This window comes from Punica granatum, chromosome 1, assembly GCF_007655135.1.
Source record: "Punica granatum isolate Tunisia-2019 chromosome 1, ASM765513v2, whole genome shotgun sequence".
NCBI lineage: Eukaryota > Viridiplantae > Streptophyta > Magnoliopsida > Myrtales > Lythraceae > Punica > Punica granatum.
Window position 1 is genome coordinate 3,673,719 of NC_045127.1, and position 24,597 is coordinate 3,698,315.

Sequence of the window (24,597 nt, forward strand, 5' to 3'; positions counted from 1 at the left end):
TATAAATTATTAAAATTAATGACATCAAGAAATCGAACTTTATGATAAGTCATCTTAAAAAATATTTTTTATTAGAGATAATTTCGAAAATAAATAAAATAAAATCCTAAAAAGTTCCATTAAGAAATTTCATATTGCTTTCGATTAGAGATAACTATAGTATTTAAAAGATTTTGTGATATTCTCACTCTTTTTTAAATGGAATATTATAACAAAAAATTATTCCGAAAGATTTTGTTACTAATTTTATAATAAAAATAATTTATAGTTTTTAAGAAATCGAGAAAATTTCATTGAGAAATAGAGCGTTCTGAGACCATCTGGTCGGATTCACCTCGTATCTTGTTTTCATATATATATATATATATATATAATCTCCTAAGATTTTATGATTATATATAAAAGCTTCCATTCAAATGGGCCAAAGGTACTCATCCACTTGGGCTTTGCCTTGCGTCTGGTGGGTTTATGTCAGGCCGAACGTTTTGAAGGGTGGAAGAATTCTGGGGATGTCACATGAGCACGCAGCTCAGCAAATTATTGTACTGTCATTGATTGTTCTTCCGTCAATCGACTAAAAAGGTCGTCAACTGTAACAAACATGCCACAGACTACAGTCCACTGGGAAAGGAAAATTGATAAATAATGCCTTTTGTCACTAATTATGCTCAAGTAAATTAGGCGGTACACATGCCATGTGTCCCCATTGAAGTTTTTCGGCAATCGAGTAAAAGTACTCGACTCTACAAACATGCCACAGTCTCTATCGAGGAAGGAAAATTAGACAATAATATCCGTTCGCAAGACTCAAATATGCCAAATGCATCTTGGCTCACTTGATGCTGAAGAAGATATTGGTCATCCTTCTGTAGCTGTGTCTGCAGAAGTTACTGGGCGAGAAAATGCGAAGAGCAACACAAATGAAGTTACCAAAATTTACTTGCATAAATAAATGCACTTCCTCCACACTTTGGTCTGCCTTCTTTGATGAAAGATGAGTCAGAGCCACCTAAGAAAAAATTTAATTTACGGGATTGGACTTTCCTAGCATAATGCATAAATGGACTCCCGTGAATTGATAAACATCAATTATCGTCTCTCTCTCTCTCTCTCTCTCTCTCTCTCTCTCTCTGTTTCTCCTTCAAGTCCATCGAACACGATGAACGCAGAATCTGTATAAGATCCACGCACAACATCGTACTCAGTAATCGATTTTATAATCGGCTGCTCATTAATTAGTTTGCTGTGATTTGCAGTTAGACGAATTGCAATGCATACGCGGTTTCCTGCCGAATATTTGACAGAAAAGCCAACCAAGGGAAATGCTTTGAACTGAAACAAACAAAAGTTGGAGGAAATCTCAGAAAAACTCCGATCATACCAAAGTGGTTCTTCCCTCATATATATCCTAAGGCTTTCATTTCTACCTCAACAAGAGACTACATAAAACGTACCGGAGAAAGGAAGAAGAAGGCTTACCATGGATGCTATCGTAAGAGCTGCAGCAATCGCAATCGGGCTACTCTGTATCTATAGCAGTGCCATATGTTCTGCAGGTACACCGGACGGGACAGTACTGTCGAAAATCTGCAATGGCGTAGAATTTTCATCTAAGCAGTACGATGAGAATCGGAGGTATGTCATCTCCCAATTGTTGCACAACACCCCAAAAGTTGGCTTCAACTATTATGAGCGGTCTCCATCGTCCGACCATATTATCTATGGGCATGCAGCATGCAAAGGAAAACTTTCAAAGGGGGATTGCGAATGGTGCCTAGGAGACGCTGTCAAAGAGCTATTTCGTGATAGACATGAGTGTCCTTTATATACCACAGGGGCTCAAATTCATCTCCAGGACTGTAGGTTAAGGTTCGAGGTTTATGAGTTTGACGATTGAAATTTAAACTCGACCTACCAACAAGAATGACATCACGTAATGACGTTCTCTATGTAAAACATGTCCTCTGTATGTACTATGTTTTGAGCTCGAGCCCACACGGAGCGGTAATTAACAATATGATGATGTACTCTCGACCAAGTTACAAATAATTCTACGTTAATTAGACGATTAGACGCATAAAAGATAACTGCTAGCTCCGTTTCCAGGTTTTCAAGCATGTATTAAACATTCCCTTCTTGCTACGTAGGTCTATCCTTATTCATGGACCATAGTCCATGTGGCCCTACACAACGTCGGGATGTGGCACGTGCGGTCGGTGTTTTGGGCGCGATAGTACCACAGGCAGCAATTCTACTTCCATGTCTACACTGACTCGACCTCGCTGAGGGACGAGTACCCCATCCCAAAGAACGCGCTACTCTATGGGAGGGCCAGTGGTCACCACACCTGACCATTTTGAAGCTTCCCCAGGGAGAATGGCGTCGACAACTTTTTTCCGGAGAGCAGATCGGGCGAGAAGGAGAAGTCCGCGCATTGGTTAAGTAGCTATTGGAAATATTCTTCAATATCCTTAGTAGCGTTTTACTGCTATATACTGGTAGCCAAATAATTTATGGTACGTTTGGTTTTAGAATTAAAGTAACTTTGATTTTGATTGTGAAAAATGAGAAATGATTGTGTAGTATGTTGAGTTAAAGTTAAAGTTAAAATTTTTAACTTAGAAGATGTGTATTTTTATTGTGTAATATGTTGAGTTAAAATTACAAGTTAAAATTTTTGTAATTTTAATTGCGAAACCAAACGGAGCATTATTTTCCGCTAAGGTTCTTGCTATATTTATGATGGGAGAGGTTATTGGACTAACTACCATATATGTATGGATTGTTTTGGGGACCTCAGCTTGAGATCGATAACATTGTTTTCCACGGAAGATCGATATATATTTCACGTATTTTCTCGATAATCAAGTGTTCGATGCTTTTTATGGTGTCGGATATCAAATAAAAAACATTCATGTGAAGATAGTGTAGTCCGCTCGAAAACCCGAGGTTAGTACTTTGTTGTGGATAAGATTGGGTAGAGGGGCATTACAATTAACATTAACTGCATGAAACATATCATAACGTTATTTTGGTGATCCATCACTGAACGTTCATGAGGATAGCCGTGGATATCACTCGAAGCGGTGCGGTGACCCATACGGATGCCGTGAAGAGGCTCAATTTGAACTTCCGGTTGCTGAAATTGGCTCTTGGTGGAAGAGTTCCAGGAAAAAGAGAGGAAAATTTTTGGAAAACATTATGAGAGGATGAAAATGGAAAAACAAAATACAAACTTTTGGGACCAAAGTATAATTTTCGATAAATTTAAGAAAGTTCTCCACCATCCTCTGCCCGGACACTGCGACATAGAACGCTGCAGTTTGCCGCCATTGCCGCGCAGAGAGAGAGAGAGAGAGAGAGAGAGAGAGGTGTCTTAGTCTGGAATGGCAGACAGATCAGGGGAAAGCGTCGAGCTGGAGCAGCTGCTGGAGGATCGAGGCATTAAGGGTGTCGCCGGCCACGGTGACGCCGACTTGCGTGCCTTCAACTACCTCATCCGTTCGCTGCCTTCTGAAGCAGTGAAGGATTTGCTCTCAGTCGGGGTTCGCTCTCGTCTCCTTTCTTTGTATTTCGGTCGTCTCTGATAAAAACTAGTTCTGCTTTCTTACCATTGAAAGATCAATGGGTCGAAAGTTTCAAATCTCTCTCTTTGGGGTTGAGTACTGGAACCATGGTTGATTTGCCCAGTGCACTACCCTGTTTCAGATATGCAGCCGTTGCATCTTACGTTTGTTTGGGATTCCAGAACCCGTAGGATGTTCGCCGTTGCCTTTGGCATCTATCTTTTGCCGAGTTCTTGGTGTGTTGGAGTCACCGGAAAATGTGGAGGATAGTGGGGTTGAGGAGGATGAAGGGATTAAGGAAGCTTGTAGGTCTGAGGAATCGGATGCCGAGCCAGCTGTATGCAACATATGTTTAGGTATCTTGCAGTTCAGTTGTAATGATGACAAGAAAGTACTAGAGAGGAAGGAAGGTGCTGATGGTTTGGCTACTACCATTGCTGAGGTGGTCAAGCAACAAGGTCACCAAATTGATAGCTTCTCGCTCGAGGTTTCTGTTCCACCAATAGTACAAGAGAACGAACGCAAAGTTTGGTGAGCTCACTGTAGTTAAGCTTAGAAGATATTGATAAATTTATGCTTACACTCATTTATCTTCGGAATACCTCCCCTGTTACCTTCGAAATAGGATATGATGGTGCTTGTGACTTCTTAGGAATCTGAAGGGCGTAGATACCTTAGACCATGCATATGCTGTTTTCTCTAACGACTTTGTGCATCGTCCTGGGGAAAAATTGTTTTACCTGTTGACTATAAACGACTTAGTTGCTTAGGGAGTGGTAAAGTATGCTTTGATTTCATGTGCAGGTTATCTATGAAAAGAAAATACGGATCTCATATATTGTTCCAGGAGAAGTCAACATCTGAATGCATTTCTTTAAAGGATGCTTTAAAATCTTTAATTGTGGTTCCTCTTGAGGAGTTACTGGTAAGGAAGATTATGTTTTGATCAGATCTCTGCATTATATTATCACTCATGTTGGGATTATTCGATCTTGATTGACCAATGGCATTGTTACTCGGTGCAAGAAATCTTTCAAGAATTTTAACTCCTTTGAAGTATATAGTTGGTAACAGGGGATATTGCCAGCATAAGGACAACAAATCTATGACAAAATTTCACCTGGGTTATTAAGCTGGTTAACCATGGTTATGAGTGCTGCACTGTTAGATGATGTACTTTTGTTGCATCCTAAAATTCTACTAATTTATTATCAACTTGAAGTTTTGCAGGGTGCTAAATCTGGCAAAGACGCATTCAAGATTCGTTTGACGTATACTGAACCATCAAACAAAATCGAGAGGGATCAGCTACCAAAGAAAAGGAAAATAGGTACTTTATCCTCTGGTTTTTTTTTTTTTTTTTCATAGGTGTTTAGCATTAGGTCCTGTGATGATTCATAGGCATACCAATTTGGAGAATGCATTGTAACTTTTGTATTTTGCATTATGCTACTTTGATATTACTGTATATCGATAGTTATTTTCTTAGATAAGTGCTCGAGAATTTAGTTAGGCTTGATTATTCAAGAGTTATTTAATTTTTTTTAGTTGCTATGGTGCCTCATAGCACAAGTTATTTCATCAAGTAATTTTATTACCAGGGTAGTGCTCCATCTAATCCTGAGGATTTCAGATTCTAGTTCGTTTCATCATATCTTTTAGAAAATCTTGTCATACTGAAATTGGACTAACGTTACTATTTGCTCGGGCATAATTAGATTGAAGTTGACAACGACGATATTGATAATTATATACCTATTGCTAGATCTCTTCTAGTATCATAGCAGTGAATGACAGATATTGTTATGCGACTTGTGTAGAATAGCTGTGGTGCTGGAATTTACAAACTTACTCAAGCTTGTGGTCTACTTTTATTTTAGGAACCGAGAATGGCTCGGACATGGTCGATGAGTTAACAACTGCTGGTGCTGGATGTACTGATAATAGTGCCTGGGAAGAGACTTCAATCAATGGGACATATTTTAATGGTCAAGCTGACCCTGAGATTTCTGAGTGCTTCAAGTTGTTGCCAAAGAAGGTATTTATATTCTTGCCATCATCTTAGAAATTTTCAAGATTAAATGAATTACGGTCCTGGCAATTCCAGGGTTAAAAAAAGGTTCTAAATGTTGAATTCTTTCTTCCACGTGATATGTCATCACTGTGATGATAACGATTAAATAGTTAAATTGAGGCTGAGGGTGGAAAATTTATTGTCAATTGACTTTTAATGGAGACTTTTAAGGAAGCATATGGACTGATATTAAGTATGGGCAAGATAATAGAAAGGGAAGTATCTCTAGCACAAACAACTACTACAATTTGAGTTTCTGGTTTATACTAAGAAAAATCCTTGCTCTTTCATGTGCTTTAAGTAGCAGTTATTGGTTAATACTGCAATACAGCTCAACAGCCGAGTTCTTGAATGTTTTAGGTCATGGAACCTTGCTCCTTTTCATTGCATTGCTCTAGGAATCCTATCTACTTTAGTGGTAGATACCTGAAGGTGAGTTTTCAAGTTTCAGTCATAGAAGATCTTTCAGAACTGGCATTACATTTTTGGCTGTTATAAAGTTAAACATAAATTTGCAAATTTTACGTGTCCTTTTTACGCTTATTTTTACTATTTGTTGAACATTTGACACAAGATATTGTTTTGGATCGTTGTTTATGTGCATAAATCTTATTTTATGGATTAATCCTGGTTATATATGTAATCAGTGGAGCATGGTTTGCAACTTTCATCATGTGCTGGGTTTTCTATGATTCAGAATAAAACAATTTTTGGCTCCAGCAAGTTTGACATCAATCATGAATGAACATGCTTGTTTTTCTATCTTACAGAAAGTTATGCACATGGGGCAATGGTCGTCTAACTTAGAAGTTTATAATAGCACATCAACAGTTCACACTAAGTACTTAATAGCAATTTACTGCTTGTTCCATGGCAGTACTCGAGAAACGTGAGCCAAACTTGTTGGATGATTGAGGATGAAAGAAAGGGGGAGGCATCTGTTGAGGTATTGCATGTTTTTCATCGCTGTCCACGACAACTCTTGACCATTTTTTTTTTTTCATGGTCGATATCTTTGATTTGGTTTTATATGAAGTTACAAATCAAATATGTTTGATTTCGTTACATACTTCTTGTAGGAAATCATAGGCAGCTGCATTCTGCCAATTTCTGGTGGCGATAAGTACAAATTTCATGCTGCTGGTAGAGAGGACATTGACGTACTTAGCAACTCTCCCTTTAAATGGTTTATTTACTCCTTGTCAAATTAATTTTTTGTTGCCTCATTTGGCATCTGCTTGTGCCAGGTCCGGATGTTAGGTTCAGGCAGACCATTCTTGATCGAGATACAAAATGCACGGAATGTGCCATCTGAGGTGTCTGTAAAGGAAATAGAAAATAAGATTAATAACTCGGAAAGTAAATTGGTGAGTGCAATACAAACGCCTGCGCTTGCATGGCTTCTCTTTCTAATTAATAATTGTTATCTGAAAGGTACATATTCTGCTGCTTCCAGGTGAGCGTTAGGAACCTTAAAGTGGTTGGTAGCGAGGGATGGTCTATGATGCGTGAAGGGGAAGCAGAAAAGCAGGTAATTGTTATGCTTCTTGACTATGAATGAGATGATGTAGTATTTCAGTCTCCAGGGAATCTCCTTTTTATACCTTTCAAAGATGAAGATTAAAGAAAAGACTCTTAAATATATTTCTTGTGATATATGATAAACATTAGAATAAGATGGAGAAATGTTTTTTTGAAACTTTTAATTTTCTTAGCACTACTCATCTTACAGAGCCTTAAAAATAGATGTTAAGCTTTGCCTTTTGATATAACTCAGAAGCAATACGCTGCACTAGTGTGGATATCTCGGCCACTTGAGGATGCTGACTTGCAGAAGATATCATCAATTAAAGATATTGGGGTTTTGCAGAGGACTCCTATCAGGGTGCTCCACCGTCGAAGCCCCCTCGAGCGTGAAAAAGTTATTCATTGGTCAGTTGCTTTCTAGTTGTGTGGATTACGATTATACAAATTTTTTTTTTAATCTCCAAATGTTTTATGATATGGTACCTGTTCTTTTGTCTCTTTTTGGTAATTGTAGGATGAAGATTGATAAAATTGCTGGAAGTTCCCAGTACTTTATTTTGCATCTCTGTACACAGGTAATACGATGTCCTTATTGAGTTTCTCCCTGCTTTTTACTTGTTTATAACGATGTAAGCAGGTTGGTTGATATTGTTTAATAATCCGGTATGAAAACATCTGACCTTTAAATTTTCTTAGTTTGTGGGTTCAAGTTGGAGGGGAGTTTTCGACGGATGGATTTAAAAGAAATATCAAGTTTTGCTGGAATTGGTGATCGGTAGAGATCACATCTGTGTCCTCATTAACTCCAGCTGCATTCTCTTATTCTCTTGAACGCCTGCCATAAGTTGTCCGTTTTTTTTTTTTTTTCGCTTGACAACTTCGAACACAAGATTGCACATAAGACGTAGCGAATATCATTAAGTCTTGAGTTTCATGGGGAAAAAGTTTTAAGAGTAGAAATTATGATTTACTATTTACTCTCTGATGGTTCATGATGCCAGGCCGGGACCTACATAAAGGAGTTTGTTCATGGGGATCTCGGGCGTACACATCCCAGGTACTCCTGTACGATATTGATAAGTTATCAATTCCCTAATAATCATCAGTACATTTTGTTTCACTGTGTTCTCGAAAATATTGCCAAGATGGGGAAACTTTTATTCATAAGAAATAATTGTCTTTTGATCAAGAACTCTAGAATGGTTTATCCATGTGTTTTTGCCCTTCTTTCCTATCTAATTGAAAGTATATTGTTCCGACTTCCTCTGTCTTGCAGTATTGGATCAGTTCTGGAGTGCAGAGCTGAGATTTTGCAGCTTGATGTCACAGATGTGAAGATGGACTCCTTTTGACAAACTACTCACTAAGTCAGGGTTTGAATTTGTGGCGACGTTTCTCAGAGCAGTCATTGGTCTATATTCTATACAACCATGAAGGATGGTTCCCAGCTCGTCATTTGAGAGCTAAGTAGGTCATGTCATAGTTTGGTTTATGTCTGGACAAATGTAATGGACCTCAGTGGATGCCAAACACATCCTTAATATGCCATATGTCGTGACGATCAGAGAATATATTTGAGCATTCAAATGCTAAATCCACTTGACCCAAAAATAGTATTTTTCATTGTATTGAAGTTACGATTAAAATTGTTGTTTAATCTGCACAATCGAGATGGATAATTGATCAGATTACTCAGTCAATCCTCCACATAAACTACAGTATGCAAATGGCATAACAGATAGGAACTTGTGGGTCTGCCCAAAGCTCTTGCATGTACAGCTTCCATTGCCTAATCGGTCCAGGAGGCACCCACCACCTTTGCCATGAAGCCATATCGATCAGCAGCTTCATCAATCTGCCAGCAACCGGAAAGCACCGAAATCAGTCAGACCTCACGAGGGAAAAAAAAAAGTATGGCCACTCATATACACGGGTGCTGACTTCCAGAAAATGTCTGCTTGCCCTTTTAAGTTTTGAAGCGTCTCTGCCTTAGGATTCAATTGGAAATGAATTGAAAACTCCAAAATCAAGTATCTTTTTCTTCAGCATCACAAAGGCCAAATCAGCGTACCAGTTTCTTGGTGGGACGCCCAGCTCCGTGTCCAGCCTTGCAGTCGATGCGACCAATGATCGGGTTGGTCTGAGGGGAGTTTTCCAAGCTTGTGCACAGCACATATTGCATAGTCTAGGAATAGATAATACAGGGGGGCAAGAAATCTCAGACTCAAATTGGAAAAATATACAATATAAAGAAGGCAACAGCCAAGGACCAGGATCTAAATTCATGTCATGCTGATGTTAAGGAAACGTCATTGATCTCAAATTGACTAAATACAGGATATCACAGAACAGACTAATCATGAAATTAACAGAACAAGGATTTAAGAATGAAAAACTTTACCGCTAAAAACTTCAGTGTGTGTAATGGGACAACTCGATCATCGTGATCAGCAGTCAATAGCATAGTAGAGGGATACTGTGTCGATTTATCCGAATGCTCCCATGGCCTCCGCACATTATGTAACGGAGAGTACCTAACAGGTAGAAGAATGCACAATCCACTACGAATGAAGAACTGTCTGAAAGAGATTACAAATAAAGACATTCCTGACGGTCTAACAGAGGAAAACTGAGCGAGCAATCATACATAATATTCCCTAGACCACCACAATCATCCAAGAACAAGTATGCATGGGAAAAGATCAATGGAAATCTTGCAGGAAGTAACCTTAAAGAAGGCAAATTACAGAAAGAGCCCTCCAAGTTTCGTCGCAAACTAAGCATAAAAGTGCCCGGCCAACAAGAATTAGGTGCAAGAAGAATTTCCTTACTTAATTAACCAATGGAACTCTTCCTCATTGTCAGAACAGCCAAAATCAGTAGTCCATGCATGACCAATGGTAAATTTGTGAAATCGCAACATGTCCATAACACCCACATGAGCCAATGCACAACCAAAAAGATCCGGTCTCTGCCATCAATGGACCATATTGTCGTTAGATTGGGGAAAAATAGAAATAAATAAAGATCAAAACATGTAAATTGAAGGAAAAACAATTAACTGCACACTGACCTGATTTATACAAGCACCAATGAGAAGCCCACCATTGCTTCCTCCTTCGATACACAACTTTTTAGGTTGAGTATAACCTTCAGATACAAGATACTCAGCAGCCGAAATGAAGTCATCAAAGCAATTTTGCTTTTTCGCCAGTGATCCTGCTCTGTGCCATTCTTCTCCATACTCGCCACCACCTCGAATATTTGCTATACTAAAAACGGCTCCCATATGTTTTATGAGAACAATACGACTAACAGTGAATGATGGGGTAATGCTAATGTTAAATCCACCATAACCGTACAACAAGCATGGAGATGAACCATCCAAGGGGACATTCTTTCTGGCCACTATAAACATCGGTATCTTAGTACCATCTTTGCTAGGCACAAACACCTGAAAGAACGCACAATCAAAGAGTTACTTGAGTAAAAAGAAGAAAGAGAAGGAATTAACAACTTCAGCATTCAGTTAGACATCAAAAGCTTCTCCAAAAGAAGGTGCAACTAGTTAGAATGAAGTTGAAGGAAAAGGCGTGTTCAAAATTTGACACCATTCGGCAGCATACTGACCATCATAGTTTACCTGATCAACATGGAACTCTGAACGATCAAAACCTGGGACAACGGTTTCTCGGAATATCTTCATATCTGGGACCCCACTTTGTAAATCGCACTGATAGATAGTGCCCGGAGTGAGAAAGCTAGTAAAACCAATAAAAATCATGCTATCCTCCCGACGAGCAGAGATACCATAAACCGTGCCAATGTCAATGGGTAATGGGTGAAGCAAAGCACCAGTTTCCAAATCCCTTGTCTGCAGGACGTGCTTCACATCACTCAAGTAACTCAATATCATTTGGTTACCATTGACCGCCCGTGCTAATTCCAAGACATCGTTCTCAGCTTCTGGTACAACATCAGTCCAAACATTTGGCTTCTTCAGATCCACGCGAACTAATTTATATTTCGGGGCGCTTTTATTCGTCAGGAATGTAAATACGGTTTCATCATTTGCAACAAGCTGATACATTGCATCTAAATTATCTACAAGTTTGACAAAGGGAAGCAGTTCGTTTCTTTTCTTGTAGCCTTCAAGGCCTTCTGTAAGGCTGGACATGTCACAGTAGTAGATCTTGTTCACAGGATCACAACCTTCAGTGATGGACAAAAGAATATACTGAACAAAGAAAGAGAAAATGTCAGGTCTTTACCAATTGTCCACACTAAATCTACTGCCCAAATAAACACATTTCTATCGTCCTACTACATAAAATGGCAAAAGGAACACATAAATAAAAAAAATTTAACTAGGCAAATTAGCAAATTACACCATGAGAGGACATGAAAACTTGAATATATTCAGTGGCATAAGTTAGTAATAACACTTACTTTACATTTAACTAGGAATTCTTTCTGGAAAACATGAAGATGAAAGTTCTCCAGTCAAACAATTAATCCAAGTCTTCGTATACTGCTTTAATAGGCCTATCACTCCATCTATTATATATATATGAAACAGTAACAGATCCTATCAATCCTTCACTATTACATGTACATGAGGCATTGAAACCACATCATTATCTTGTCTGAAAATACAAACTCACTCTAGAACTATAATGCAATTCGAAGTCCACACAGCTTTCACCATAACTAGATGGTCAATAAAAGGAGTGGAAATTGGAAAAACTATCAATAACTCAACTTCTCATGTTTAAGGTGTAAAAGGCCTAAGTCCCCAGAATGGAGAAAAATATAAATACATGGGACTGGAAAACAGCTAAGAAAGGCCCAGTATCGTGCATCTATCATATTCTGAAATTTTGGAAACTTCAAAAAGATGCTGCTTTCAAGAGTGACAATTGAGAAGGCTTGCCATTTCTGCACAGCCCTATTAATGTTTTTCACACAGAAATCAAGGGCACGCGCCCTACAATTTTCTAGAAAACATCTTCAATAAGATAATTACCTTCCCATCATCAGTAACCGTGGCCCCAAACGTGTACTTGGGATGGTCGGAATCCTTCCAGCATAAAATATCATCTGCTTGATCAGTTCCTAAGAAATGGTAGTACACCTCATGATAGAGGTTTGCGTCGGTCTCTGTCCCAGCATCAACATCCCCATCACTAAACAAATAGCAGCCACCATCATCATTGGTCAGCATTCTTCTCTTAGTAGGAGGAAGGAACTCCCGCTTAAGAACCAGGACAAGTCAATGTACTACACGTCCAAAGTTGAAATATGTATATGCTCGTTGAAAATCCCAACAAGGTTATAGTATTGACCTTCTTGTTTATAGCTAAAAATGATTCTCTAAGGATTTAACACCAAATTTACTTCCACAGCCAAGAGACGAAATTGCATATGATCGGCCAAGACAATGGCTACATCCTATTCACAAATATGACCCTTTTTTTTCTGGGTAGGGGTTGGGGGTTGGGGGGTGGGGGGATGCGTGCACACAATAAAATCTAATATGGTGAATGACAAAAACAAAACTGCACTTACTTGGGAGTTGGGTACCGGCAGTAGAAGAACCCTTTGTTGTCATGTGTCCAACTAATAGATGTAAACTTAACCTGTTAAAGGAAAATATGAAAGCTAAAATTACAAATCACTTGTATTGACATCTCAATTTCTGCTACAATTGTAAAGCTACAAAACCGTGACTTCTCACCCATGATAAAGTGTCTGCCTCAACTTTCTTATTCTCTATCTGCATAACTTTAATTGTCACCCAATCGCTGCCACTTGTACTGAGCCCATAAGCTAAGTATTTGGCATCCTCGCTCACAGAAAGCGTGTTCAGAGCGACTGTACCGTCCTCACTAAGCATATTAGGATCAAGCAAGACCTCTGCTTCTGCATCTAAACTATCCTGAACATCAAAAAGCATGGAGAGAAAAGCTGATTACTGTAAAAGAAAACAAAAAAGAATCATAAAGTACATATATCTAATCCATCTCTAATGATACATGACAACAATCCTTACAGTAATAAAAAAAAATTATGAACAATCCTTACAACGGAACAAAAATAATAAGAAAGACATCCAAATATTCTAACTGTGTGGAAGCATCAAAATACAGGGGTTTTTTCAAATCTATCACCCAATCAGTAGAAACAGCAGACTGAGAGGGATACTCAATCTGACATGCAACTGCACGTTTGTACTTCAAATTGCATGTTCTAGACAAGGAGCACCTAAGATTCTCTGCCTTTTATCACACTTACCTGCACGTAAAGGACACTTTGAGCCTGAAGACCAGTGTTATGGAAGTAAAAGAACTTGTTTCCTCTCCTAAAGGGTGCTTCATATCGAGGGTGATCGAATAACTTTGTGATCCTATCATGAAGCTTTTGCCTTGTATCGCATGTCTTCAGAACCGATTCGGTCAGTTTCACCTGATTCTGCACGAACTCCTTCGTCTCCTCACTATCAGGATCTTCAAGCCTAATCAATTAAAAACCCAAATTCAATAAAGCTACACGATCAGAGCAAGTATACTTTTTCACCAACTCCTCTAATATGCACTGACACCATGATTCTGATCAAACATGACAAAACATCGGTTCAGCATTCAAGCCCCATCACCTGTAATTAGTATATGCATGAAAATTCATGACAAGAACACCCAGAAAACGAAGAAAAGAAACAGTTGGTAGCAATCGTATTCAGAAGCAAAACCAATGCTAGGCCCTTCACTTCTAACCAAAGTAAATGAAAATCCTCCACCGGTAATCGGCTCGACTGCTGGTTGGTTTCATATACCAATTTGCAATTAGTAGAATACAGATTCTAATGGTCAACGCCACAAACATTCTAGTATCAAATTCAAAGGAAATCTCAACTTCTGCATCCAATGCTAACAATTCAAGCAAAGCTCACTCCTTTCCCAAGGCCAAACATGAAATGAAACGCCAGAGAACGAAATCAGCGAGGATTTGACGTCTCGTTACCATCGATAAGGTTCGGAAACCTTGACGCCGAAGTAATCGTCGACGACCGACTCGTCCCTCCGAGCGGGCGGGTACTGCAACTCCTCGCCAAGAGCAGAGAGGGAGCCCATTCTAGGGTTGGCTGAAGCGGTGGCGGGAAGGGAGAGAGCTGCGAAACGGCGACGTCTGGTAAGGTAGCGCCTCGAGTCAAATTTGATTGCTAGTGATTTGAGAGGGAAGCAGGCGGGCGCATATATAGGGAGGCGACGGAGCTGGCGCGTGAGGTAGAGAGCTGGGAGAGGCGCGTGGCGTGTGAGGGATGAGGACATCGTTTCCCCAACCCGAGGAAAGAGGAAGCGAGCGGCGGCGGGAACCATAATCTTGGCGTTATGGTGTTGCCATTTTGTGTCTACAATGTTGCCATTTTTTTTTCCTTTTTATGGTCAATTTATTGTATTAGACTTTTCTTGAAAATAACATTTGTAATGAATGTCAATTTTTTTGCAGTGTTTGTTTCAAACTAAAATACTCCGTGATGAAGACATAAGATTCCTTAAAAGATATATCTGTGTATATATATATATATATATTCTTGAAAATAACATTTGTAATGAATGTCAATTTTTTTGCAGTGTTTGTTTCAAACTAAAATACTCCGTGATGAAGACATAAGATTCCTTAAAAGATATATCTGTGTATATATATATATATTAAAAATATATATATAATCCTCTCAGCAAAATATGGGACGGATAAATTTTTTCCAAATTCAAACCCTTTAAAAATGATTGACCTTCAAATCCTTTCTAAACTCATTAAGGTAGTATTTGGATTATGAGCAATGCTCTATTCAACTCCATCCATTTTGCTACCCGACAAACGTTGTCTACGTTAACAAAGCTGTGGATCCCAGTAGCACAACAGTAGGTCAAAGTTGGGTTCTGGGTAGAAGACCGTTCGCTTCGAAGGCATGCCAAATTTCAAAAACGTCAAGCTCCTCCTCCTTCCACCTATCGTAGGGTTCGAAACTTCAAGCATATCTAGCTGCAAGAATCTCAAATCCAAACAAACATCAAGCTCCTCCTCCTTCCAAGCATCGGTAGGGTTCGAAACATTCAAGCAAATAGTATGCAGGAATCTCAAATCGAGGGCGGAAACTCCCGATTGGTAAGTGGGTTCCGTCAATTCCATCAATTACTTACCTCCATTCCGTCAATTCCATCGATTACTCACTTCCATTCCATCAATTTTGTCGATTTCACGGACTGTGCATCCGTGACGAACAGTGAGAAAAGGAGCTGCGCTACACAGTGAAAAGGGGATATTGTCAGGAGTTATTCGCGGATAACTGTGCTGTGGCACACGATGTCAGATCTCCCGAATAATGCAAAATTGTAGGGGGGCCCTCCAACTACTCTGTTCTCGGCTCAATTTGTCCCTTTAAGAAGCAGTGGCCTGGATTTTTGAGAAGCATCCGCATTAGAGGTATGTTCTGTTGGCCTCTGCCTCCATTTGTGCTTCTCGTGTGAAGATTTATCTTTGTTTTTCTTCGTTGGCTGCTCATTGGAAGCTCTGATGCGATGAAATGAATATTCATGAAATGCCCTGAAAGCTCATTGAAAGCTCAGTTTGCAAGTGTTATTGTCACGACTGTGATTGCTTTTGCTCTCTAGTGTTATACAACTTGCTAAAACCTGCATGAGCTGTTAGTGATAATTTTGTTGTGAAATTGTCCTGGTAGAGAAGTTCGTTGCTTGTCTGACAACATGCTGCTGCGCATTTCTTTTTTCCCCAACATAGTCTTATGGATTGAACCGACATGGGAGTCGCTATTGAGTTCGTTTCTGCATTGTCGCGACTGCTGCGAAGTGGAACTTGTCTGTCATGCATTCTGTTTTGCCTGTTCTTTGTCCAGCCAAAAAGATCCACCTACTGCATGCTTGTTCGGCTGAGTTTGCAAGTGTGATTGCTTCTGTTATCTGGTGTTATACAACTTGCTAAAAATCCTGCATGAGTTGTTAGTGATTATATTTCGTTACGAAATTGTCCTGGTAGCGAAGTTCCTTGCTGGTCTGACAACATACTGCTGCGCATTTCTTTTTTCCCCAGCATAGTCTTATGGATTGAACCGACATGGGAGTCGTTATTGACTTCGTTTCTACATTGTCGCGACTGCAAAAACGTGGAACTTGTCTGTCATTCATTCTGTTTTGCCTGTTCGTTGTCCAGCCAAAAAGATCGACCTACTGCATGCATCATGGCTCAGTTTGAAAGTCCGATTGCTTTTGCATTCTAGTGTTATACAACTTGCTTAATTCTGCATAAGCTGTTAGTGATTATTTTGTTGCGAAATTGTCCTAGTAGAGAAGTTCGTTGTTTGTTTGTATAGAGTACTGCTGCGCATTTATTTTTTCCCAAACATAGTGTCATGGATTGAACCAACATGGGAGTTAGTATTTGTTCATTTCTGCATTCTCTTTCTGCTGCGAAGTTTTGTTTGTCTGTCATTCATTTTGTTTTGCCTGTTCTTTGTGGAAGTTCTGCTCCACGAATTGCTTGCATCATGGCTCCAAAAGGGAAAAATATCATCGAATGAAGTGATGAAATGGACTTCGCTTTCCTAAACGTGATGCTTGAGAAGCTGAGAAGAACACACACTACAACATGGAAGACCAGTACTTGGAAATAGATCACAGCTGAAATGATAAATCTATTTCCCGATAAGCAACTATTTTTGCATAAGATAAAGGACAGGTACCAAAGACTGAAGACAAATTTCACCCGATTTTCTGAAATAGTGAAGCATACAGACGTCGGGTGGGATGCAGACACAAACACCATCACAATCGACCCAGATGTTTGGGATATGTTTATAAAGGTACATGCGGTTAATTTTTTGTTCGGTTTCTATTGTTGTTTTGAATGAATTGTCACTGATTTCCTTCGAGCAATGTCATACTTGTTCGTACAGAAGAATAAGGCGTACAAGACTTTCCGGAGCAAGGGCTACAAGCACTACGATTTGCAGAAGCAACTGTTTAGTTCTTCGGTGGCTACCGGTGCTCTTTGCATATCCTCGACCGATCCACCTCGAACTTTAGAAGAAGAACACCGGTTAAATGAGGAATTCTTATCTAGGGGGAAGGGAAAGCAGAAACAACATGTCGATCTCGAAGAAGGCTCCGACGAGAGTGACGACCCCGCCCATGTTGCAGAGCCCATTCTAACCGAGTCTCGACGTCGAGTGCCGAAAAGATCTCAAAGCAGGAGCTCACAAATGCAGGAGTGCATGAACATATTCAGGGAGAGTTTCACGAAGAATCCACAGGACACCCCACCGTCGGTAAAGAGAAGCAAGTCGATATCGAGCCCTGACAAACCTAAGAAGAATAGCATCGAGGAAGCCCTCGATGAGTTGGCTAAATTGGAATCGAGAATCCCTCAGCCCTTGTTTGTGAAAGCGGGCGTAGCACTCCTTGATCCGGGAGTACGGAGGCTTTTCATGTGGTTCAAGGAGGAGTCACGAATGGAATGGATATTGCAGTTTCCTCATCCTTGAAGAATCCATGATGACATTTTACAATTTTTTTCCGAAAAATAACGTTGTTTTTTTCTTTGTTTTGACTGAATTCGTACTGGATTATGTTTATTCTGTGTGTTTGCTTATGCTAATGATTTTTTATTTTATGTGTGTGTTGCATGCTTATAATTGAAGTGTTTCACTGTTAACAATATATTCATGAACTTATTTCCACAGTTATAGGCGATCATTTGGCAAACAGTATGTCTCGTAATGGCACGTCTTCAGGCAATGACAATAACTCTAGAGACGACGAGAATGAACGTAGGCAACATATGTTCTACTTCTTAATGATGCAATTTGATCATATGGAAGATTCCGTTCCACGAAACATGCCGTGTAGAAATTATGCACTTCAAGGACGATAGTACATTGTTGAAGTATTAGGGAGTGACGTTCGGTGCTTCGAAAGCTTCAGAATGAAACCATACGTGTTTCGAAATCTATGCGACACACTGTGGTTGCGTTGTGCCATCACAGATACTAGAAAAGATATTACCGTAGAAGAGCAAGTTGGCATGTTCTTGCTGGTTATTTCACACAGTATGCGATTTTTAATGGTAGCGGAAAGGTTTCAACATTCGAAGGAAACAGTTTCACAAGTTATCAAAAAAATTGCATGTGGAATGCAAGAATTATCTACTGATTTTATAACACCGTGGAACGTTATTGTTCAGCTGGAAATTGAAAATGATGAAAGGTAGCGCTTCTTTAAGGTATGTTATTTGCTAATTTCATACTGTATAGAACTTTTTTTTGGTATACTATGTCAGGTATATATAATTATGCGTTTTCCATGCAGCATTGTATTAGAGCTATTGATGGAACTCATGTCGCTGCATGCTGCCACGGGCGAACAGAGTACCTTATTGCGATCGTAATGCCGATATATCACAAAATGTATTGGTTGTTTGTTCACACGACATGATGTTTACATACGTGATGACGGGTTGGGAGGGTTCCGCACACGATTCTAGAATATTTGCTGACGCTACGTCACTGGAACGATTTTCAGCACCGCGTGGTCGTGAGTATTTGGTTATACATTTCCAATTTTCAAAGAAATTGCAAGCCTAAATTATTAATCTTTAATTTTCCTTTTGTTTTTTGCAGGACAATATTATATTGTTGATGCAGGGTTTTCAAATATACCAGGATATTTGGCTCCATACAAGGGAGAACGGTATCACCGGAGTGATTTTCCTCGGCATAATCCGCCAACAACGGAAAAAGAGCTATTCAACCAGCGCCATGCGTCAGTGCGTAATGTCATTGAACGTTGCTTCGGTATTTTGAAAAAGTGATTCGCCATACTGAGTTTAATGACGAACTTGATACCATATACACAAGGACAACTTGTCCTTGCTTGTTTTGCTTTGCATAATTTTATACGCCGTAATAATTATCATGACAGATTATTTCTGGAGTACAGTAATGCGTGGGCAGATTACGATGAATTTCGCAATCCGCCACAACAAGAAGGAAATAGAGTAGATGCAGATATGAATAGCGCCGAAATGAACAATGTACGCGACCGTATCGCTACTCGATTATGGCTTGCAAAAAGATGAGGGCGATGACATGCACTTAGGTGTTGTATTATGCATTATGTTCATTATTATTATGATGTGATAATGATAGTGTAAGCATTATATTAAATGAAATATAATGGGTATGTGTTACTTTGACCAATAATGGGGCTCACTCTCAAACTTATTTAAATATATTTTTGTCTTTTTCTATAATTAAGTTGAGTTGAATCGAACATTATTTAAAATCCAAACAAACCCTAAGAATTTATAAAAAATACTCCAAAGTCTTCCAGCTAAATTAACAATTTCCCATAAGGAACGCGTCTTTCAACCGTTATCAATTTGTTAATTCCTTCTCAGAATATATATAGATATAGATATGATATCCGATTACGTTAGACTTTTAGCCATTATAAAATGACCTAAAATAGTAGTAACGACAAAGCAATATTTAACTATAAGAGTTTTAGGAACAGGGAATAATTAAAACACCAACTAAATTAACATCACTTCTCACAGAAAGAAAGAAAAGGAAAGAGAAAGAAAGAAAGAAAGAAAGAAAAAGAAGTATCCTTGACCTTATTGCAATATACTCTTGTTTTTCTTTACATGTACGTATATATGTGTATATATATATATATTCCAAATTTTGGGTGTTAATAAATTCTTTGAAACATATATATCTCAAAGTTAATAAATAATTAACAAAGTTGTCTTATTTATAAAAAAAGAAAAAAGAAAAAAAGAATTGCCTTATGTAAGGTATACACATAACGAAAATAAATGAATTATATATACTTATATATAATTAAATTAAATATATCAAATGGTAACTATGTCACCGACTATATCATCTACCAAATTGTCATCCTATTCTTGGTGCAATCACATATATTTTTATCCTTCCCGTCGATATTTATCTCCTCTTCCATGCATGAATATCCATAGTATCTGTGGAGGTACCGGTAACGATTGGATATGCATGTCCTCCTTTCTAGACTAAATAAAGGATTAAATATTTGATGAACGTTACTCATTCAAAGTGAATGAATAACAATCAATTATAAATGAGAATTTGTAAGAGTCAGTATAAACTCAATTAATCACTTAAATACATTCTAATCGGTTGTTCGTCAGTGAAATGACTGAGTTTTTTTTTTGTCAATAAATGACTGAATAATACTTATTGAATATTTGTTTATGAATAAGATCACGGTGGCAGATGAATATCGGGCCAAGCAAGGCCAGTGGGCCCAAGCTACAGACTGAGGTGCCCAACGATCGCCCGGGCCCAAGTCAGTGTTACGAACCCTCTGACGGGGTCAGGAAAGAGGGGTATCAGATTTGTTGTGATTCTTCAAAATTCAAACTAAAGAGAATCCCCTCTTTTATCAGCCCGGGCCCAAGCTCCAGACTAAGGTGTGGCCAACATCCATCGTTAATACTTTTAATCGAATACACCTCGGTGAGTGCTGAACGCTTTGTTTAGCAAATGAAAATTATTTGAACTCCACTCCACCTCACTCCATTCCAACTATGAATAATTATATTTATTTGGAACTGTAATGATTGTATTGTTGAATTATAGAAAAAAAAATAAGAAAGAGTAATAAATAGTTGAAAAAAGTAATAATTATGTTGTTAAATTGTGGAAAAATTAATGAATAATCGAGAGAATTTAATATTAAAAATTAAATTAAATGATAGTTAAGATAAAAAAAATTAAAAAAATATATGAAAAAAATAATTATTATGTTATTGATTTGAAGATAACTGAGTAGAGTTAAAAAAAAATTAATTTGCTAAACAAAGCCTTAACCACTTAAACAAGTCGAGAATGTATGTCTCATCATTCAAATCGCATTCACGATTGAAATTATTATATGTAGTTTGTACCACATTCGAATCTAGATATTCTTCATGCCTCCTCGCTCTCGCAGACAAGGGAAAAATCATCTTCCTTTATGTTGAAGAAAACAATATAGATGGTCTTCGATAACGAAATTATTTTTCAAAAGAATTATGAATTAGATTAGTAGGTCGTACGTAGCACTAGCACGAAATGGACCATTATCACGTGTTATAAAATCCCGTATACGCACCCACCCGTACGGTCGTACCGTTAGCATCTTTCATATCGAGAGTCCGCCGGTCAGCTCCCTTAATGGGGCGCGTGTGAGGCACGACTACCCCTGGGACAGCGACGTGCACGTCACTCTCCATGCCCGCTCGTGGGCGTGGCCCGAGAGACTCGATCCTCATCAGCAGCAGCTTTCCTTTTCTGCTCATTCAGTAACTCCTCCACTCTGCATCTCAGTGACGCTTTTTCTCTCGTGGAGAATGACCTGTACGGACACCTCCGAGCATATCGGTTAAGGGAAGAGGGTCGTCGTGCCGAGCCGATTCATCGATGGGAAGCTTGTCCTCCGATGGCGAATTGGAGCGGTTTGAGCCCTACAGCACGCTGAGCGCGGACGTGAGCGAGTCGGAGAGCTGGGCGGGAAGTGATTGCGTTGGAGCCGATTACAGTCCGCTCAGCTCTACTCCAGCAGCGCGACGTCGTTCCTCCGGCGAATCGAGCTTCCCGACGCCGATTCCAGGGATGTTTCCTGTCCTCGGAGGAAGAAGCACCTCCGCTAAGCGGCAGATTGAGATGATGGCTGAAATGGTGGACAATTTGGAGATGGAAGAAGAAGTATCCGGTAAGATTAGAACCTTTTCGCGGTTTACAGCTCGATTACTGCTTCCATGTTTACACAGTTGAAGCCATGGCTTAGTTTTCTATTGAATGCTCTGTTTTGTTTAGCCGGTACGCAGATCTCTCCGCGCAAGAAGTGAGAAAATCCCATGTCTTCGGTTACATTTCATATGAACTGATCATATTCTGGCATTGATGCGCGGATATGGATAGATATACGATTTCATTATGATATTACGAAATCGAAGTACGGCCTTGAACTTTTAGTCGTCTTTGCCACTGCAGAAGTTGACATGATGAAGGAGCGGTTTACTAAACTGTTGCTCGGAGAAGACATGTCGGGTGGAGGGAAAGGAGTTTGTACTGCCCTGGCTATCTCGAATGCCATTACAAACCTTTCAGCTAATGTGTTTGGGGGGCTCTGGAAGTTGGAGCCATTGTCGCAGAAGAAGAAGTCGGTGTGGCGCCGAGAAATGGAATGGCTCCTATGCGTGAGCGATTCGATGGTTGAGTTTGTTCCATCAAAGCAAGAATCCCCGGGTGGCGGGACAGTCGAGATTATGGTGACACGCCCTCGTGCTGACCTGCACACAAACCTCCCAGCACTGAAGAAGCTTGATGCGATGCTTATCTGCATTCTCGACGCGTTCTGTGATTCCGAGTTTTACTATGTCGATTGCGGGGTCGTTGTTGCTCATGTTGATGACTCAGAGGCCTGCCCTTCAGCTAAGTCCTCTGGCAGATCTTCTTCTGTTTGGCGGGAAGAGAAGCGTTGGCTTCCATTTCCCAGAGTCCCGCAAAAGGGCTTGTCGGAAGATACTAGGAAGAAATTGCAGCAGTACAGAGAATGTACTAATCAGATACTCAAAGCCGCCATGGCTATCAACGGCAGCGCCCTGGCCGAGATGGAAGTCCCAAGTGCTTATTTGGAGAGCCTGCCAAAGGTAATGCTCTGCCTTCATCAGTTTCAGATCCGCCATCGACGAAAAATATGCATTTTTTACATCTTCTGCCAAAATGTTCGACGGGTATATCATATAGTATTTACCACTATCCTTGCAATTTGTTGAATACCCAGAGTGGAAAAGCTTGTCTAGGGGAAACCATCTACCGCTACATGACCGAAGATAAGTTTTATCCTGAACTCCTACTCGATTATCTGGACGTATCATCAGAGTGGACCACATCAGATATCGCAAACAGGATAGAGGCTGCAGCACAAATATGGAGGCAGAAGTACCTCAGAAAGGAATCAGGTCACGCAAGGGGTACTAAGACATTGTGGGGTGGCAAGGTAAAGGGAGTTGTTGGTGATGCGGGAAAGAGTAAGCTTCTTGCTCGACGAGCAGAGACCCTCTTGAAAAACTTGCGGCTACGTTTCCCAGGTCTTCGGCAAACTGCTCTAGACATGAGCAAGATTCAGCATAACAAGGTATTTACCTTGAATATCTGCTTGCTCAGATCTTGCATCGACATGGTCTGCCTTGCTTATAGCACGATGAACTTTCGGAAGTATAATCTCTACATATTCTTATGATGACAGGTATTATAATTGCTGTATTGCACTTAAGCTAAAGATGACATACTAACACCCACCTCATAGATGAAGCCATTCAACATCTTCACACCTTGAATTTCGATAAAGCCTCCTCGAGTCTTAATACTCGTTCTAACAAACTTTTCAAATCAATATCTATCTGGGGAATATGCAGAATAAACGAAACACTGACTCTTTCTGCAGGACGTGGGCCACTCAATCCTGGAGAGTTATTCCCGATTGATGGAAAGTATAGCCTTCAATATCACGGCTAGAATCGACGACGTCTTTTACGTAGATGATGCGACAAAGCAACGGGCGGTGATGGAGGAAGATGATTTACTAAAGCGGATATATGCTGACCCTTTCATTATCCAGAATTCCAGCCATGCCTCTACATTTAGATTACAACCATGGCAGTCAAATAGGAGCGACAGGAGCAGCCTGAAATACCCGTTGGACCAAAATCCTGATGGCTCCTGAAGGGTAGACTCTCAGGCACAAATTTTAACTTTGGCGAAGGATTTAAAAGGTTCGCCGCAAACTCCTATCTGGCTAGCTATTGTAAAACTAAATGGGGTCGATGGCAATTTCAGCTGTGATGCCTGACTTGTGTCCCGATTAGTACGAGGAGTAAGTGAGTGGAGGATTATCTTGTTAAGTAGAACCACAAATGAAGGCTGCTAGGTTACTGATGTAACGAGTCTAGAGGTATGAGTGTTGCTTATAGTTAGTCAACTGTGATCGGTTTTATCCTGTCCTTAACCTGCTGTTCTTTGCTTTCGATGTGATACCTCTTCCAGACATTTAGATGAATGGCAATTATGGCTTGGCTTCATGCCTTAGGTATAATTGTTGCTCTGTTTGATTGATGTGTATGTATCAATTCCTTGCATTTAATAACGTGCCCCTACTAGAGTTCTTATGAACTCTCTGTTAAGTAAAATGAATCATAAGCCAGGCCTTTGTCACATGCCATAAGAAAATTCTGAGATAGCCAAAACCGATCTTGCCGGAAGAAGGCTTGGTTTCTCGTTTGTTATTTGAACACTGCGAAATTTATGCCTTGATAAGGCTGCATAGT

At 39.6% G+C, this 24,597-nt stretch overlaps 4 protein-coding genes across 5 annotated transcripts; 3 read left to right on the forward strand and 1 right to left on the reverse strand.

Moving 5' to 3' along the window:
• The first annotated feature begins 3,298 nt into the window (after positions 1-3,298).
• On the forward strand, positions 3,299-8,778 carry LOC116189803 (putative tRNA pseudouridine synthase Pus10). Its single transcript, XM_031519528.1, has 14 exons — positions 3,299-3,545; positions 3,709-4,097; positions 4,371-4,491; positions 4,797-4,896; positions 5,447-5,604; positions 6,001-6,072; positions 6,518-6,586; positions 6,720-6,800; positions 6,888-7,007; positions 7,097-7,171; positions 7,418-7,572; positions 7,682-7,742; positions 8,169-8,224; positions 8,444-8,778. Exons 1-14 carry the CDS (start codon positions 3,387-3,389, stop codon positions 8,517-8,519), a joined length of 1,692 nt encoding a protein of 563 aa, XP_031375388.1. The 5' UTR covers positions 3,299-3,386; the 3' UTR covers positions 8,520-8,778.
• Positions 8,767-14,461, reverse strand: LOC116189792 (prolyl endopeptidase). The gene is made up of 11 exons (XM_031519518.1): positions 14,188-14,461; positions 13,462-13,681; positions 12,905-13,105; positions 12,736-12,806; positions 12,194-12,353; positions 10,811-11,404; positions 10,241-10,621; positions 9,999-10,138; positions 9,569-9,701; positions 9,239-9,352; positions 8,767-9,022 (listed from the first exon to the last, which is right to left on the reverse strand). The coding sequence occupies exons 1-11, from the start codon at positions 14,295-14,297 to the stop codon at positions 8,957-8,959; spliced, it is 2,190 nt and encodes a 729-aa protein (XP_031375378.1). The 5' UTR covers positions 14,298-14,461; the 3' UTR covers positions 8,767-8,956.
• A 474-nt stretch (positions 14,462-14,935) lies between these two features.
• On the forward strand, positions 14,936-17,853 carry LOC116189809. 2 transcript variants are annotated; one of them, XM_031519543.1, is made up of 4 exons: positions 14,936-15,333; positions 15,453-15,651; positions 16,705-17,044; positions 17,138-17,853. In XM_031519543.1, the coding sequence occupies exons 3-4, from the start codon at positions 16,868-16,870 to the stop codon at positions 17,723-17,725; spliced, it is 765 nt and encodes a 254-aa protein (XP_031375403.1). In that variant the 5' UTR covers positions 14,936-15,333; positions 15,453-15,651; positions 16,705-16,867; the 3' UTR covers positions 17,726-17,853. The 2 variants fall into 2 exon arrangements, with proteins under 2 accessions (XP_031375403.1, XP_031375412.1); XM_031519552.1 differs by having other exon boundaries at positions 16,965-17,044.
• A 3,573-nt stretch (positions 17,854-21,426) lies between these two features.
• On the forward strand, positions 21,427-24,365 carry LOC116189819 (rop guanine nucleotide exchange factor 1-like). The gene is made up of 4 exons (XM_031519562.1): positions 21,427-21,980; positions 22,262-22,920; positions 23,055-23,408; positions 23,718-24,365. The coding sequence occupies exons 1-4, from the start codon at positions 21,689-21,691 to the stop codon at positions 23,994-23,996; spliced, it is 1,584 nt and encodes a 527-aa protein (XP_031375422.1). The 5' UTR covers positions 21,427-21,688; the 3' UTR covers positions 23,997-24,365.
• Positions 24,366-24,597: the final 232 nt, after the last annotated feature.